Below are 18,237 nucleotides of genomic sequence, written 5' to 3' on the forward strand. Positions count from 1 at the left end.
TCAAAACTTGCGGCAATATTTGCGGCATTTCTTATTGTTTTGGCAATACCACGACTTATGCAGCGTTTCCACCAAAATTACCCTGAACATTTGTACCAGGAACTTTTTTCCCCCTTAGTGATGGGAAGTTCAATTATTTTCCGCGAACCGGTTCTTTCTGACAGTTCGATTCAATAAACTGGCTGAAAAAACAGTTTACCGGTTCTTTTACGCTCGACGTAATGACGTCATTGGCGATGACGTAATGGCGTCAAGCCTATCAAACATTCAAATATATAAAGTCAGTAATAATAACTTTAGTCAGTTAAAAACCTCATAATCATGAAAATTTAACAATTAAGTTTTGCAACAACGCACCCAAATACAGTAACAGCAATAATGTGCATACGAGGATTTAAGTCTTGAAGATATAAAGTAAATAAATTAGGTGTCATCAGCGCAGAAACCACTATACATAAACCATTGCGATGTATTTGTTATTAAATTAACTTATATTTCGCCAGATTGCCCCTTCATTCAAGCCCTCGGTTTACCCACGCTCATAACATTAGCACAGAATCAGTTCAGAATCAATCACCAAAAGAACCAGTTCGGTTCAGACACTCTGTGTGTCAGTCAGCTTCACGCTGAATCACGCATGCGCAGTATCATCAGCTCCTCGGTTCTCGGATCGGATGCGTCCGAAAGAAAAGGTTTTCGGTTCAGTGTACTGATGATCCGAAAACTGATGCAACCGGTTCTTGACTCGAGAACGAGAACTGCTCAAACCGGCACGTGCTGCAGTTCAGTATCATCAGCTGCTCTACTCGTGTTCATGTTCTGTTTACTACAAACTCATTTTGTGAATGTGTCATCATTAACTATAAATACAGTACAGATATTTAATAAATCATCCCTTACTCCTTTAGAGAAGTCTTTAGAGTCTTAAGAGTCTTAATTATTGTCCAACTTCCCTGAAAACCAGGGCTGGACTGGGACAAAAAATCAGCCCGAGCATTTTTGCCCAGACCGGCCCACTATATGATCATAAACACTATGGAAGCACATGGGTAGCGATATTCAATTTGCAATGTAATATGCAAAATGACAATGCAATATGTAAAATGGCAATGCATTTCTGTATTTACATTTACATTTTCCAATAAATTTGTGCAACATTTGGTGCAAAATGAAAATGAAAATTAAATTACATAATTTTCATTTGGCATTTAATACACCAGTTTTAATATGTAAAATGAATATTAATTTTAACGCTTTATAAGTTGCAAAATTAAAATGAAAATGTATTACAGAAACGATTAGATATGTATAACATGTTCAAGCAAAGACTGTGGCAAAATTATAATTTAAATGCTATTTTTCTTAAATGCATTACCACTCACAGTCAAGACACTTACAATTGCATTTTCATTCAGTGTCCCGCAATGAATGTAGCAAAATTCAATGCGCACATTGAAAATGCATTCCGAGCCGATCACGTGTCCGCCCCCTCGCACCATGTCAATCACTGCGTGAACAAGGCGGGGCTTGCAGAAGGTCAAGAGACTCAAATCTCAAGAAGAGGATTCAAGTGATAGAACATGGACAAGACAGTTGGTCCGTGTACGTTTTGATCATTTCGGTTTATGGCTTCAATATTACATTCGCACTTGTGGGCAGCGCTGAAGCGCTCCTTTCATCTGATTGGTCAAACCGCTCCAGCTTCAACTCGGTCTTTTCATTCTTTCAGACAGAATAAGAGTCAGTGCGAGTGAAGCACTGTAATGTCTGAAACCACCGCTCACTGTTAATTAGCATAATATTTGAATCAGATGATGCTGGCCACATAATTCGTGCTGCTGCGACCTGCAAGAGACCCCGTTAAATTATTTCTAGGTTATAGTATTGTATAAATATTGTCCCACTGATAAAAACAGTGCAAATAGTTCTGTCTCCTTGGATAACAGTGAAGTGGAAATAAATATAGTTAAATTTATGAAATAAAATTAAATAGGATTTTTTGGGAAGGTAAGTCTGGCCAGTTATACAGCAATACGAGTCAGACGAGTCTGAAGATCTGAGCTGAATTTGGTGAAACATTAAAGTTCTAGTCTGTGTCAGTTACTCTCATAATAAATAATAATAATAATGTTACCCGTATTTTTCGATATAAGTTGCATCAGTCCAAAAATACGTCATGATGAGGAAAAAAACATATATAAGTCGCATTTATTCAGAACCAAGAGAAAACATTACCGTCTACAGCCGCGAGAGGGCGCTCTGGGGTAGGCTTCAGGAGCACTGAGCAGCATAGAGCTAATTTTAATATTTTTATTTCAGAAATGTAACAATATTAATTTTTACAATTATTTATTAATGTCACACACACATACCTAGTGCCTTATGACTTAAAAGATGAGTGGTAAATGTTACAGACATGGAACTGTTCAGTCTATTATTGATTTTTATTTCCACTTCACTTTTATCCAAAGAGACAGAACTATTTGCTCTGTATTTATCAGTGGGACAATATTCATACAATACTACAACCTAGAAATAATTTGCAGTTCTCAGCAGCACGAATTATGTGCCCAGCTACATCTGATTCAAATATTATTCTAATTAACAGTGAGCGGTGGTTTCAGACATTACAGTGCTTCACTCGCACTGACTCTTATTCTGCCTGAAAGAATGAAAAGACCGAGCTGAAGGTGGAGCGATTCGACCAATCAGATGAAAGGAGCGTTTCAGCGCCGCCCACAAGTGCGAATAAAATATTGAAGCCATAAACCGAAATGATCAAAACGTACACGTACCAACTGTCTTGTCCATGTTCTCTCACTTGAATCCTCTTCTTGAGATTTGAGTCTCAGACCTTCTGCAAAACCCCGCCTTGTTCATGCAGTGATTGACATGGTGCGAGGGGGCGGACATGTGATCGGCTCGGAATGCATTTTCAATGTGCACATTGAATTTTGCTACATTCATTGCGGGACACTGAATGAAAATGCAATTGTAAGTGTCTTGACTGTGAGTGGTAATGCATTTAAGAAAAATAGCATTTAAATGATAATTTTGCCACAGTTTTTGCTTGAACATGTTATACATATCTAATAATTTCTGTAATACATTTTCATTTTCATTTTGCAACTTATAAAGCATTAAAATTAGTTTTAATTTTACATATTAAAACTGGTGTATGAAATGGCAAATGAAAATTATGTAATTTAATTTTCATTTTCATTTTGCACTAAACGTTGCACAAATGTATTGGAAAATGAAAATGTAAATACAGAAATGCATTGTCATTTTACATATTGCATTGTCATTTTGCATATTACATTGCAAATTGAATATCGCTACCCATGTGCTTCCATAAAACACCACCCATATCCATCTTTGCACGCCCTTAATTATATGCATACCAACTACCAATTTTTGTTAAAACTATGGTGGTGTGTCCTCGGTCCTTCTAGGGGGGTTCGGGGGCATGCCCCCCCCACCCCCCCCCACCCCGTGAGAAAATTTTGTGCATTTTAATGTTAAATTCATTAATCTGGTGCACTTTGAGAGTTCAAAATTAAAAGCTCCAACCCATATTCAGTGTGCAAATTAAACAAAGAAAAATTCAAACCTCTTTTAGTTACAGTGTCTATTTACATTACACCTATACATAATAATAGTTATAATATTAATCCAATGACAGTAATAGCCATATTTTGTAAAACAAATGCACAAAAAAATAAAGGAAACTTTCTTAATTAGTTGTACCAATTTCTATACTTGAAAGAGATAAGCACATGATCTTTTATTTTGACGCAAACTGCATCAAGCTTTTATTTTGGCGGAAAACGGTTTACAAACGCCTCTTATTAAATTTCTAGTGAATTGCGGTAATCGTCAACTATGCAGATGTGGAAATAATCTACACTCATGACATGGCCTAAGTGTTTTGAAAGTAGTTATGGTTACCGCAGGCTCTACACTTTCTCATCTCTCTCCTGATCCTCCGTCCTCACTATCATCATCTGCCACAGGAGCTGATGAAGGTCAGAAAACATATATTTTGACACAGTTTACAGTGTCTGCTTTAAGGGCCTGGTTCTATTTTTTCACGCTATTTATCTGCACATTCCTTGCGTTTCTTCTCCATCTTTTTTTACAGATACACACTGACACTGCTGCCGCTCGCTCACTCGTTTAAAGTTGTGATTGAGCCAGCCCAGTGTCAATCAAGAAAAGAGCCAATGGGCTGCTGATCTACGTGTTTCATGGGCTGGTCTGTCAGAAAAAAAAACGAACACTGACTTTGACCAATGCATTACACCGGCACAAACCCAGCGCCGCCAATTAAGCAAAACAAAACAAAACGAATGGGCCGCAGATGTACAAATTTTATGGGCCGTTTAAAAAAAAAATTATAATTAAAAAAAAAGTATGAGTATGAGATATATTGGCCCAAAAAGCACGTCGGCCCACCGGGCAAATGCCCGGTATGCCCAATGGCCAGCCATTTCAGCCATGCTGAAAACCCCTTTGGCCTATACATTATCTACAAAATACAGATTAGAAACATTCTTCTTAAAAAAAAAGCAAAATAAAATATAGTTATTTTATCACACTTTCCAATGTTTAACAAAATAATTGAAAAATTACACGCATGCGCAGTATCGTCAGTTCATCGGTGCTCAAATCGGACGCGTCCGACAGAAACGATTCTCGGTTCAGTGTACTGGTGATCCGAAAACCGATGCAACCGGTTCTTGACTCGAGAACGAGAACTGCTCCAGCAGTGAGCGTGTACGTTTGTCATCTGGCTCTGCTTGGTGTTCATCTTCAGTTCTCTCTTCACAGCAGTTCAGTCAGTGTACTGTTTGAGTAAATGAATTACTCTGGGAAATTGGTTTATTCTGACTCAGGGGGAGTGTCAGTCACGTTAAAAAAGTTAACAGCTGAAGTAATTTGTGGATTAATGCTTATTGGAGACGCGGACCGTTTCAAACGATTCAGTTCAACCGCGATCTAAAGTAACGGGAAGATTAGGCAAATAGACTGGTGACGTAGGTCTGCGCGAATTCTCAATACAAAGTACGCTGATTTATGACTTGCATCATGCACTTTGTGCATTCGACTCAGGAGTGTGATGTCCGAGATGATGCAAATCCGGTAATTCCGCAAACAGCAGCGTACTTGATAACATCAGTCAGCTTGCCTTGGCTACTGCATTTTTCCTCACTGTACATTTACAATAAAATGAATTATGATATCAAATACCACTGCCTCCTTTCGTTTTCATTTAAACATAATAACAGCTGCAGAAATGTACTTAGTTCAGGGATATGTGTATATATACAGCCATTACAATGAAACGAAATATTATATAAATCACGTCTCCGAGATCGGCGAAACACATTTTTAAATAGGCGCTGTCTTTATAAATAAACCACAGATTTGAGTTTTAAACAACTACATTCTCGCCTGAAATACTTTTCAAATTACATTTCATGACACAATAACAGTAATATTTTTGAAATTCTGAACTTTTAGTTTTATACATGTGGACTACCTATGAAGAATGAACAAATATTGTCACATTAAAATAACTTTCAAATTCGGTAATACTTAAAGATTTGAAGTGCTGGGAAATGTTGTGTGAAGCATTTAAAAAACACTAGAAAACATTAGACCATTTTTGCCCCAAGATGTTCCTGTAGTTTTACTATGTTAAATTTGATTTGTGTTTATTGAACAATGTTTTTCTGGGTTTCCACATCAGTGGTATTTGTTCTGATATCTGTAGCTTCAACAGAATTCTGCACCGAATTTGAATGATTCTCACGAGATGTTATTGATCCTGTGGTGAATTCGACTGCTTTCTTTACTGTATCGCTTGATCAAGATCAGCCCGTGGCTCCAGCTTGAGCAGATAAACGGACTTTGCTGTGTAGCCCAAACGAGTAGTGCGGATTCGTTCTGCTTTTGGTTCATTTATCCAATGTAGCTCTTGTAAATCAGTCATGATGAGAACGCAAGGCTGTTCATTTTTATTTTGGGATCTAAGAAACAACCTTTCTTTGACCTTAATGCATGTTGCGATGATGTCACGGGACCAGTGTTGGTCAGTAACGCATTACTGTTTTTTTTATAACTTTTTTAGTAATTGAGTAATTTAACGCGTTATAATTTATTAAATAGTAATTAGAGTATAGTTACAAGCTGAAGTCATTACATTGCTGACAGAATGCAGTGTATTATAATCTAAAGATTGTAAAAAGGATGTAGCACACGCACTGTTAAGTCAAGTGATAATGTAAAAATAACTAAACGTAGACTAGGCTATACGTGTTTGCAGCGTTGGGTAATGCAGTGCTGAAATTTGCATGCTCGCGAATCTTCTCATTATAACACACGAATTGTAGACATTATGAAAGATTCGTAATGCATATATTTATTGTGTTATAACAGAGATTTGTGAGATTGTGATGAATTGAGATGTCTTTTAGAGATTATAAATGCAGCGCTCTTTGCTGGCATTCTGCCATGTCAAACCATTCACGCAGCTGCTGCTTGCTTTTTTATTTAAATGACAGTGTTCTGTGAATATCAATGCTTTAATAACAAATATTTATCTGGAATGTGTATGCTGGCATTTCATAAATTTCATGGAGAAAAAAAGTAATGTAAACAATTGTAACTAATTACTAATTACTTTTGAAATAAAGTAATCAGCACAGTAACGTGATTACTTTTTAAAGGAGTAATCCGTAATCAGTCATTTGATTACATTTTCAGAGTAACTTGCACAACACTGAACCTAAATCTTCTGAAAATCTGCAACAATTACGAAAAATTTACAGCATTTGTGAAAATTGCAGTTTGCTTGATTTTGCGATAAATTTAGCGATTGCAGAATTGCTAGATCCTGGAGGGACTGCCCAATGCACTTATTATTCATTGATTTACATTGATACAAGTTACACTGGTACAGTATGTTGATATGTGGTTGTTCATTAAAATCACAAATTACAGACAGGCAGTAAAGCATCTTTGGCCAGCCAGACAGCACGAAGTCAAGGGTCAAACAGGACAGGTTCCCTGCAAAGTCTTGGCGGAGATGATGTAATAAAGGACTGTAATGGCCGAATAGTGCCTCGCCTTGTCGTCAACAGAGCTTCCTTTAACAAAGAGGTGATATTACTTTGACAACAGGAGAATTTTAACATATTAGCGTAAGGTGTGAAGTATTTGAGTGATTATATTGAGTATTGTGTACGGAATCTGTATTTTTATTCAGTTACATTTACAAGGTAAAAATAATACTTCTCTATTTCGTATCAATTTTACTAAGATCTAAAAGTACAAAATACATACAGTATGTTGTGTGACTCAATTATTTAAAAATACAAATTTTCATTAGATTTATCCTAATGTTACTAGGGTGAGTAAATTATGACATAATTTACATTTTTGGATGAACTATCCCTTTCAGACACAGAATTTTAACTATTACATTTTTATAATACAAATCTATGCAGATGAATGAACTTGAGTCAAGAGTGAACACGGTTCATGATTAGTCTTGTTTATTAGTCTAGAAAATCACTATATTCGAATGTTAAATCACTGTAAAATCATCTGCTGAAAATACTCAGGTAACAGGTTTCAGAATATTGAATATTTCAACTTTTTAATAATTATGTACAATAACAACAACTGTTTATTAGTACTTACAAAGCACATATCAATGCCTTATTCTGCATGAGCATATTTTAGATCCCTTAATCCTAACCAATACCTACATTTATAAACTACCTAAATTAGGAGTTTATTGAGGAAAAGGTCATAGTTAATAGTTAGTTAATAGTGTGAACTGGTCCCCAAACTAAAGCGTGACCAGTACGATTAAATGTGGATACTTTTTTACTTTCACTTTTTAGAGAAGGTATTTAGAGTTTCAATGTAGTAAAAAATTTTGACATAGTTATCTCTACCTTAACATTAAGTACAATTTCTCAGGATTTGTTACACCTCTGATTAGTGTATTAGTTATGCACAACCAGTCAAAAGTTTTAACTTGACAGAATGTATGTTAACTTTATCTAATGAGCTTTTGATGCATACATATAGTACATGCACAGACTAGTAGTATTTCTTCAGATTAATTATGAGCTCATTGTAATGACTGAATAGTAAATAGAAGTCTCTTTTCTGTTTATTTAGTCACTGAAATCTTTACAAAGTTTAGCCTTTTACCATGTTTTGTCATTATGATGACTTCTGTACTGTTTTATTTGTCCTCCAGTTATCAGCTGAAGAGGACCACAAGTCCATGAGCTCCAAACACAGCATGCAGTACCTGGACGAGCCCAAACTCTGCAAGAGAACAGCTAGTGCTATCAGTGTGCTCACTGCAACTATGGAGGGTACTAGCTTGAAGAAAGTCCTTGAGGGCTTATTAACTGCAAATTAATAGGATGTTCATTTGGATACCTTATGAAGTAGCTTTGCCACTTTTTTTTTTTTTTTTTATTGTGCTTCTCCAGATGTTCTAGAATATCATGGACCAAAATAGTCTGGCACACAAAAGTTAAAAAAAAATGCTTAAAATCAAACATCGTTGGTTATTATTACCATGAACTACACATGCCCAACAGTAAGTGCATTTATAGCCATGACATGATCAAAGACATGCTGAATACCCACAACTATTCTTGTGAAGTCCTAGTAATGGGGATGTAAATGCACTGGGATTAGACAGGCATTCTGTATGTCCCTGAAGTTTTATTTAAAGTACAGTTTCCTAGATTTTTGAGCCATTGTCTTACAGAACAGCCTGAGAGTGTCTGTTGGAGATATAGATTTATCTTTAGCAGAGGACAGGCATGTTGTGTGTGGAGAAAAACCTGTTAACTTCATCTGAGTGGTGCTAATCTGTGGGCTATATCAGAGCCATGGGTTGACTTTAGAACTTGTTGCTGTCACTCTACCGGTGTTCATTCACTGCTCATTGTAAATGAAAACTGTTCAGATATTGTTTTCCATCTCTCTTTGTCTACCTAGAGTTGGAAGATGCTCAGAGACCTTGTCCCCCTGGCTGGTATAAGTTTGCTGATATTTTCTTGAAATGGGACTGCTGCACTTCCTGGATCATATTTAAGAAGTGGGTTCATTTTGTAGTGATGGACCCATTTGCGGATCTAGGTATCACCATCTGTATTGTGCTCAACACACTTTTCATGGCCATGGAGCACTATCCCATGAGTACGGATTTCGAACATGTTCTCTCAGTGGGCAACTTGGTTAGTGTTTCATCAATAATTATGGATTACTGTTACAGTAAATAACTGTAAAAATATAGCAAGTTGCATGATTGCATATCAAGTTGTGGCCCTGGTTGTGTCATATGAGCCATGCTGATTAATCAAAAAAATTAAATAAAAAACAGAGAGATCAGCACCAAACCAGCATAAATCAAAATGGAACCTCAAATCAATATCAAAATAAGATATTTAAATAAGATATATTTAGTAGAGTAAAACACTTATATACAGCACCTTTAATTTCAACATTCACTTAAACATTAGAAATTCAAACGTTTTTCTGTTTTATTATTGGCCTGATCTAACATGAGCTAACATTAAATGAACTAATGTTAATAAAGATTTATCAATACTGTCTCAAATGAATCAATTGCTCATTGTTATTTAATGTTAGTTAATGCATTAACTGTAACAAGTACCCTTATTGCAAAGTATTACTGTTTTTTCCCCCCTTTCTGGGCTTGCGTTAGAAAGCATATATCCTTGCACAGCTCTACACAAAAGGGCTCTTATTTTAAAAAAGTAATTTAAGTGCACAAACATCAAGAAAACGTAACTGTAACTTTAAATAACAGAAAAGCATGATTAACAGGTTTTAATTGGCCTGCCATTAATTCAGATTATTAGTAGCCTTAAATGGACTGTCTCACATCACATTAAATCTTATTCTTCAAGGTATTTACAGGAATCTTCACAGCTGAAATGGTGTTCAAGCTCATAGCTATGGACCCCTATTACTACTTCCAGGTGGGCTGGAACATATTTGACAGTATCATTGTAACACTCAGCCTGGTAGAGTTGGGACTGGCCAATGTTCAGGGATTGTCTGTTCTCAGGTCCTTCCGTTTGGTAAGTCTGAATCTCAACCCCACAGTCTCTTTTATTGTTTTATGGTTTATGTTATGTTCGCTGTAAAATGCAATAATTTAAGAAATACCTTACCCTAGTATGTAAATGGTATGTGGTTTAATTTTGTATGCTGTTGTGTCTCTCATGGTATGTGTGTGTTTGTGCCCATCTCTGACGGATGTGCTGGAAGTAGTTACGTGTCTTCAAATTGGCTAAATCTTGGCCAACTCTTAACATGCTGATCAAGATCATTGGCAACTCAGTAGGGGCCCTGGGGAACCTAACGCTTGTCCTGGCCATCATCGTCTTCATCTTCGCCGTGGTGGGCATGCAGCTTTTTGGCAAGAGCTACAAGGACTGCGTTTGTAAGATCTCTCAGGACTGCAAGCTGCCCCGCTGGCACATGAACGACTTCTTCCACTCTTTCCTCATCGTCTTTCGGATCTTGTGTGGAGAGTGGATTGAGACCATGTGGGACTGCATGGAGGTGGCGGGAGCGAGCATGTGCCTGATAGTCTTCATGATGGTCATGGTCATTGGAAACCTTGTGGTAAGTTATCTGATGACATGCCACTGACACACTGCACAATTGATTTGATCACTTGGTATTTTCGTTGTGTTTCCAGCACAGATATCTAAATATTCTTAAATCAATACACATATAGTATAGTATATGTGTAGTACATATAGTACATATATGTATAGTACATTGTACTGTAAAACAAGACAAAAATACTGGGGAAGAAAATCTGTTTTTTTTTTCTCTTCTTTTTTTTTTTGAGCCATGTGCAAGAGCTTCTAAAGCTTTTATTGCAGTGCAACTCTAATTAGTTACAATTTTATTTCACACTGAAAGGAAATGCTATTATCATTAGACAGCTGCTTTCACTGCTAAGCTGTTAATCTTTATAACCGTTACCCTGAAGCTGTACTGATCTGAAGATTTAGCATAGCAACCAAGCCAAACCCAAAGGATTTTCAGCACAGCTGATGGCAGGCTGGCTGTTGCTGACATTCAGGTGGCACAGCTGTTAGCGTCTGATTTCTCTGAATAACCAAGTGTTAATTGGTCATAACATTGAAACTTTCATATGCAAAGCACCCTACAGTGCTGGACTTCAGTAAATATCACAAACAACTAAGCAGTGTTATTTAAATTTTTATTATATATTTAGCACTGATATATTATTATAGTCTTTGTTAATATTTTCAATTAGATTTTCTTTTTAGATATTCTTTCATTTTAAAGTTTTAATAATATTTTGGGGGTTTCGTTTTAGTTTTAGTTTAGTTTTAAAATAATAAAATAAGTTTAAGGTTTTTATATTTTATTTTATTTTGGTTAACATTTCTTTTAAGTAACATTTTTTTATGGTTTTAAGTTGAGTTAACCCTACAACTAGGAACATTGCAATGAGAAATAAATGATTAAATGTTATAATATATATACCTGATTTCAGCAGAATTATTTACAATTAGTGTTTCTGTATATAGTACCCCAACAGGAAGCTGTCATTGTTGTTTTTAAGTGAAAACTAGAATGCTAATTTAATGTGTTGATACAGATCAAGGAGATGCAGATGAGCTGCTAGCAGCTGTGCACATAATTACCATACTGGAACTGCTGACTGAATACATTTCCTCTCAAGTTATACATAGTGAGAAAAGGGAAAATGGCCTGTCTTAGCATTCTAACAAAAGCATCATTACTCAACCTGGCCCATGGCTAACATACATTTTCACACACAAACATACTCTTCATGTGGTTAGACTCTTCTGCACTTTGTACATCTTATGACGAGACAGCAAACAGTGCTTTTGTTCTTGGCTGTATGCTGAGATGCAGCTCAAGTGAGTGTCTTGGCACACAAGAAACAAACACAGACAGCTGAGAAACAAAGCAGCATGAGCTGAAGATTCATGTGCCAGTTCCTCACCTATACTTTATACAGTAACTGATGAGCCGTGACCTAAAACAATGATAGATGCAAATAATAAAATGAAACTGACCGAACATTACCATTCAAAAGTATGGAATGCATTTTCACCCATTTGTGTGATCAGGGGTGTGCTGGTCTGAAAACGAGGTGTGTTCAGGTGCATTGTTGGCGCATTTCTATTTTGAGGAACTGAAAAAAGACTGCGCCATAGACAAACTCAAACCTGTTCTGGCGCAATGTTTTTTCTTTGTTATTTAAAGAGATTTCACAACACTCCTACACGCTGCTTATTATACACTCAGCGGTGCACAGCAGCACATAAAGATGCCGAATAAAATAAAAAAATTAAAGGATTACAATGTAAAATAATATTATTGTGTAGGTTACATAATTATAAAAGTGCCTACATGTCATAATGGATAGTCATCGCATGTATCAGAATTAGGCTCCCTATTTGCTTACACATGAGCAGCTCCGTTTCCTCTCTGCAGACGTCACGTCACATGATCCTTCAGAAATCATTCTAAAAAAAAAAAAAAAACACAATTTTGTTCATTATTGAAAACAGTTGTGCCGTTTAATATTTTTTGTGGAAACCATGATTTTTCAGGATTATTTAATGAATAGAAAGTTCTGAAGAACAGCATTGAAGGGGTCATATGATGCGATTTCAATCTTTCCTTTCACTTTGGAGTGTTACAAGCTGTTCGTGAATAGATAAGATCCCTAAAGTTGCAAAACTAAAGTCTGAAAGCCAAAGAGATATTCTTAATAAAAGTTTAGACTGGTCCACGTCTTCCCAAAACGCTTCGTTTAAACATCCCCCTACATGTCTTTGTCACGATGTGGGAAGATTTGCATAATGCCACACAAATGTTCACGCTAAGAAAGAAGGTGTAACTTTGATTGTCACTGTTGCCGCCAGCGCCGCCATCATGTTGCAGAGACGCTGTGTGTTTTGTTGTGAAAGCAAAACTACTAGGAATCAGTGGTTAAGTTGTGTTTACATCACTGTTGTGAGTGTGTACAGCACATTTTATGGAGGACTGTTTCCTGTTCCTATGAGAGAAGACTACAATGCATGCTGTTCTGTCTCACAGTATGTAAGTACATTTACATTTGTAAAGGATTTGCCACTGATGATTCAAACGCGAGTTTTGAGCAGTGTAGAGTAGCACTTGTTGTTTGTCATTTCTCCAAACACAAATGCAGACATTGTTTTATTTTTACACGGTACGATGCAACGCAATGTGGAAAAAGAAAATATAAGTCATTATAATCAGTAATTATGTTCCCACTGGATGCAACAAATGGCTCGTTTGTAATGTGTTTTACTGTTTTTGTCTTGTTGCACTGGTGTTCTGACCGGGACACAGCATCACAGTATCACAGTATAGTAAGGTACGTAACATTTCCGTCACATGCATTCAGCCAATTACAATGCACTAGATAGCTGGCTAATCAGAACACACATCACTTTTCAGACAGATGAGTTTTGTTAAAAACATCACGTTTCAGAAGGCGAGGCATAGAGGGGAAACAATAATGTACATTATGTTGAAATGAATGTGTTTTTTGAACCTCAAACCGTGTAAACACATTACACCAAGTAAACAAAATAATGTTATTTTTAGCAACATCATGTGACCCCTTTAATTTGAAATAGAAATCATTTGTAACAGTATAAATATAATTGTCAAATTTTCTTGTCAAATGTGTCAGACTGTAACATATTTTGGCAAAAATCAATCTGTCATTTGGAAATATCGAGTCAAAAAATGTTAAGTAGTTGCATTTGAGGATTTCTTACTTTCTTGTTTTTTTTTTCTTTTCTTTTTTTTGCATGTTAAAATAGTTTACTAAGCCTAACCAGAGGGTCCTGAAGCAAAACCAGCAGCCTCTTGACCTCATGGTGGAGCAATGAAATCATATACGTTAAGCATCAGTATTGACAAGAGTTGCATGTGCACTCTAAGTTTAGTGGGCTGGATGAAAAAAAAAAGTAGGCTAGATGAGTGTAAGGTGAGAAACTAAATATCAGAGGCCTCATTTGGCATTCATCTCTGGTGTGCAATGTGAAAATCACAGCACCTGCTTCTACTGTTGTGTTTCTCAGGAAGCTTGATATATCTCATACATTAGGCTGATATCTTGTCAAATGATCTGGGTATTTTGCACTAGGATGTGACTGAGTGCCAAATAATTTGTGCTTTGATGTACAGGGCTATTATTATAGTATCATGACTCTATTACGATTAATATAGTATTGAGAAACTCGACTAAAGAGGATTCATTGGCAATGATGTATTTCTGTGTTGGCCAAAAGCTTTAAATACCCCAGCATTGCCTGGTTAAATTAAAATCCACAGATTCAAAGATATATTTAAGTACTCAATTGCTGGAAAAAGTAATTTTACAAAATATACTGTACCATATTGTGATGCAAGCAAAAATTTATGAAGTTGGAATTATATTAATCAATTCTCAATAAATTATGTCCTATAACTTTATCCATTGAATAACTTAATTTTAGCTACATAAAACTGTGTCTGGTTTATTTTCTATCTTTCTCAGCCTGTGCCCAAGTCAGATATAAAGGAGTTAGCACATGTAACTATGTGCTATGTCTAGTGTGCATCGACCCTAAAGATAGCATCTCTGCCCCAGTCTTCCAGACAACATAATATTTGTTGAAATAGATATAGGCAGTGCAGACGAGCTACACCTGTGAATGCTCTGATCAGCTCGTCAGGTGTGCAGTAGCTAGGCAACACTGATGAGCACAAGGAGCAGATAGCACCCACACACACTCACATACACACACACAGACAGAATGAGCAAACAGACCCATGAACCGTGACAGAATCCTCCTGTTCGCCGGAGGCAGTTTAAGGTGGACCACCACCAGACTAATAATCTTGGTGACAGTAAACGGGCCAATTAATTTAGGAGCAAGTTTCTTACAAATGGTACAGAGAGGAATGTTCTTAGATGAAAGCCACACTTTTTGACCGACGACATAGTGGGAGGCCTCAAATGGTGGCGATCAGCATTGGCCTTGGTGCATGCCCCACCTGGAGGAAGGTCTGTCTGGCTCTGCTCCAGGTGCTCCAACACCTCTGGACAAATGCATGCATCCAATTGCGCCCTAAACTACACTCAAACGGAGACAGGCCTGTGGCAGATACTGGTAAAAGCTGCTGACACCAAGTGGATGGTTTATGAGAGACCAAATATTGCAACATACATTCTAGGTCTTGGTTGGCTCTCTCGGTATGACCATTACTCTGGGGATAATACCCAGAAGAAAGACTAACAGTAGCCCCCAACAAATGACAAAACTCACTCCAAAATTTAGAGACAAATCACGGTCAAAACCACCATGTTCCCACTTGAGGGCAGGAGACCTGTGACGAAATCTAGCAAAATTTGGGACCAGGGTCACGAGGGAACTGAAGGTGGCTGAAAGACTCCAGCAGGGGGTCGATTGGAAGTCTTAGAAATGGCACAGACAGAGCAAGCCAAAACAAAACATCATATTTTGCGAGCCATAGATGGCCACCAAATCCATTGTTTAACAAGAAACTCGAAGGGACATGCAGCGGTCGAAGTAGCCCGTCTAGGGGTCGGTTAGATGTCTTACCAGTGGCACAGACTGAGCAAGCCAAAACAAAATTGTGAATGTCGCGAGCCATTAGTGGCCACCAGAATCGTTGCTTAACTAGAAAACTAGTGCGAGTCACTCCTGGGTAACAAGCCACGTTGGAGCAATGACCCCATCGAATAACGTCGGACCGTAACCCCTCTGGCACAAACAAATGACTCGGTGGGCAACCAGGCGGAGGCGTTACCCCTTCTAAGGCTGTCTTGACCTTCGATTCGACCTCCCATACCAGAGTGGAGATGACTACTTTCTCGGGTAAAATACACTCGGGAGTGACCGGGCATTCGGATGGATCAAAAATACGAGATAAACAGTCGGGTTTGATGTTTTTAGACCCTGGGCGGTACGAGAGAACAAAATCAAAAAGTCCGAAAAAAAGAGCCCACCGAGCCTGCCTGGAGTTGAGTCTTTTAGCTGATCTGATGTATTCAAGACTCTTATGGTCGGTCCAAATGAAAAAAGGTACCCCAGAACCAATGACGCCACTCCTCCAACGCTAACTTAACTGCCAACAACTCTCTGTTGCCAATGTCATAATTACGTTCGGCAGACGATAGTCGATGAGAAAAGAAAGCGCAGGGATGCATCTTATCGTCTGAGGAAGCGCATTGTGAAAGCACTGCTCCTACTCCCACCTTTGACGCGTCGACCTCCACCACAAACTGACGTGTGGGATCAGGGGTGACGAGAATGGGAGCCGAAACGAAGCGACTTTTGAGGTTGGTGAACACTGCCTCGGCAGTGTTCGACCACCTGAACGTCGTTCAGGGGGAGGTCAAGGCAGTCAGAGGTGCGACCAGTTGGCTGAAGTTGCGAATGAAACGCCGGTAAAAATTGGCGAACCCCAGAAACCGCTGTATGGCCTTACGGGAATCTGGACCTGGCCAATCTACCACAGCCTGAATCTTGTCAGGGTCCATGCGCACTCCTTCAGAAGAGATGATGTACCCTAGGAAGGGAACAGACTGTGCATGAAATGAGCATTTCTCTGCCTTGACAAAAAGCCAAAAAACCCATTCTCTAACAGTCTCTGGAGCACTCGTCTGACGTGTTGAACGTGTTCCTGGAGAGACGAAGAAAAAATCAATATATCATCCAGGTAAACATATATGAATTGATCTACCATGTCTCTCAACATGTCATTCACGAGTGCCTGGAAAACCGCTGGGCTGTTGGAAAGCCCGAAGGGCATAACCAAATATTCAAAGTGCCCCCTGGGGGTATTAAAAGCGGTTTTCCATTCGTCCCCCTTCCTGATGCGAACCAAATGATATGCATTGCGTAAGTCCATTTTCGTGAAAATGCATGCTCCCTGCAACCTCTCGAAAGTTGAAGACATCAACGGCAAAGGATAAGAATTCTTTACCGCGATGTTGTTCAGCTCTCGGTAATCAATGCAAGGTCGCAGGGAACCATCCTTCTTTCCAACAAAAAGGAACCCCGCCCCCGCAGGAGAAGAGGAAGGCTGGATGAACCCAGAGGCCAGAGAATCAGAAATATATTTCTCCATAGCCTCCCTCTCAGGAACAGAAAGAGAGTAAAGTTTGCCCTTAGGCGGAGACTTACCTGGCAGTAGATCTATCGCACAGTCATAGGAACGATGCGGAGGGAGAGAAGCAGCACGGGACTTACTGAACACTTCCTTCAGGTCGAGGTACTCCGCGAGCACGTTAGACAAATCCGCCGCCTTACTCTGAAACACAGAACCAGACACAGAGGGACAGGCACACACTAAACAGGATTCATGACAGTGGTTACTCCATGTGGAAATTGTGTTAGTGCACCAGTCGACCCGGGGGTTGTGTTTAGAGAGCCACGGGTGTCCCAAAACCACTGGTGCAAGTGGTGAGTCCATGAGGAGGAATGAGAGGGTTTCTATGTGATTGCCAGAAGTGATGAGGGTGATACTTTCAGTGGAATGTGTAATCCGGGGAAGCTCTTGTCCATTGAGTGCATTGACAGTGATCTGGTGCGAGAGAGGAGTGATGGGGATCTGAAGTTGAACAGCCAGTTTAAAGTCCATGAAATTACCCTCCGCTCCCGAATCCAGTAGTGCATTGGTGCAGTGTGTCGACGTTCGCCATCTCAGTCTTACCGGGAGGAGGGTCGATGATGGTGATGAGGTCTTTTCGGGCGGAGATCCCACCCGATAGTAGCCTCATACTTACTACCGGGGCCTGCTCTTTTACTGGACAGGAGTGGATGAAGTGGCCTGCCCGGCCACAGTATAGGCAAAGTCCCTGGGATCTCCGCCTCTCTCTCTCCTCCCGGGAAAGCCGAGCTCTCCCCACCTGCATGGGCTGGTGGTCCTCTGAGCTGGGCTGTGGACGGCTGGGGCGCATCAGCCGGGTCACGCGATTCAGACGAGCGTCTACTCTCAGGGCGAGTTCTATCAGTCCATTCAGCATCTCTGGTAAGTCCATGGCGTAAATCTCCTTATGAATGCGGTCAGCCAGCCCATGCAGGAACATATCCCACTGCGCTT

General features: G+C 38.8%; 1 protein-coding gene across 2 annotated transcripts in view; it reads left to right on the forward strand.

Annotated features, from left to right (window-relative positions):
* LOC132121236 (sodium channel protein type 4 subunit alpha A-like) overlaps positions 1 to 18,237 on the forward strand; it is a 38,232-nt gene that overhangs the window by 4,494 nt on the left and 15,501 nt on the right. Inside the window, exons 8-12 of one of the 2 annotated variants that reach the window (XM_059530440.1) lie at positions 7,009 to 7,167; positions 8,282 to 8,402; positions 9,040 to 9,278; positions 9,975 to 10,148; positions 10,342 to 10,698. In XM_059530440.1, the coding sequence (XP_059386423.1) occupies positions 7,009 to 7,167; positions 8,282 to 8,402; positions 9,040 to 9,278; positions 9,975 to 10,148; positions 10,342 to 10,698 (1,050 nt within the window). The remainder of the gene's footprint in view (positions 1 to 7,008; positions 7,168 to 8,281; positions 8,403 to 9,039; positions 9,279 to 9,974; positions 10,149 to 10,341; positions 10,699 to 18,237) is intronic. The other variant, XM_059530442.1, reaches the window with a different exon arrangement.

Source organism: Carassius carassius, chromosome 39 (genome assembly GCF_963082965.1).
Source record: "Carassius carassius chromosome 39, fCarCar2.1, whole genome shotgun sequence".
In the NCBI taxonomy this organism is placed as follows: Eukaryota; Metazoa; Chordata; class Actinopteri; order Cypriniformes; family Cyprinidae; genus Carassius; species Carassius carassius.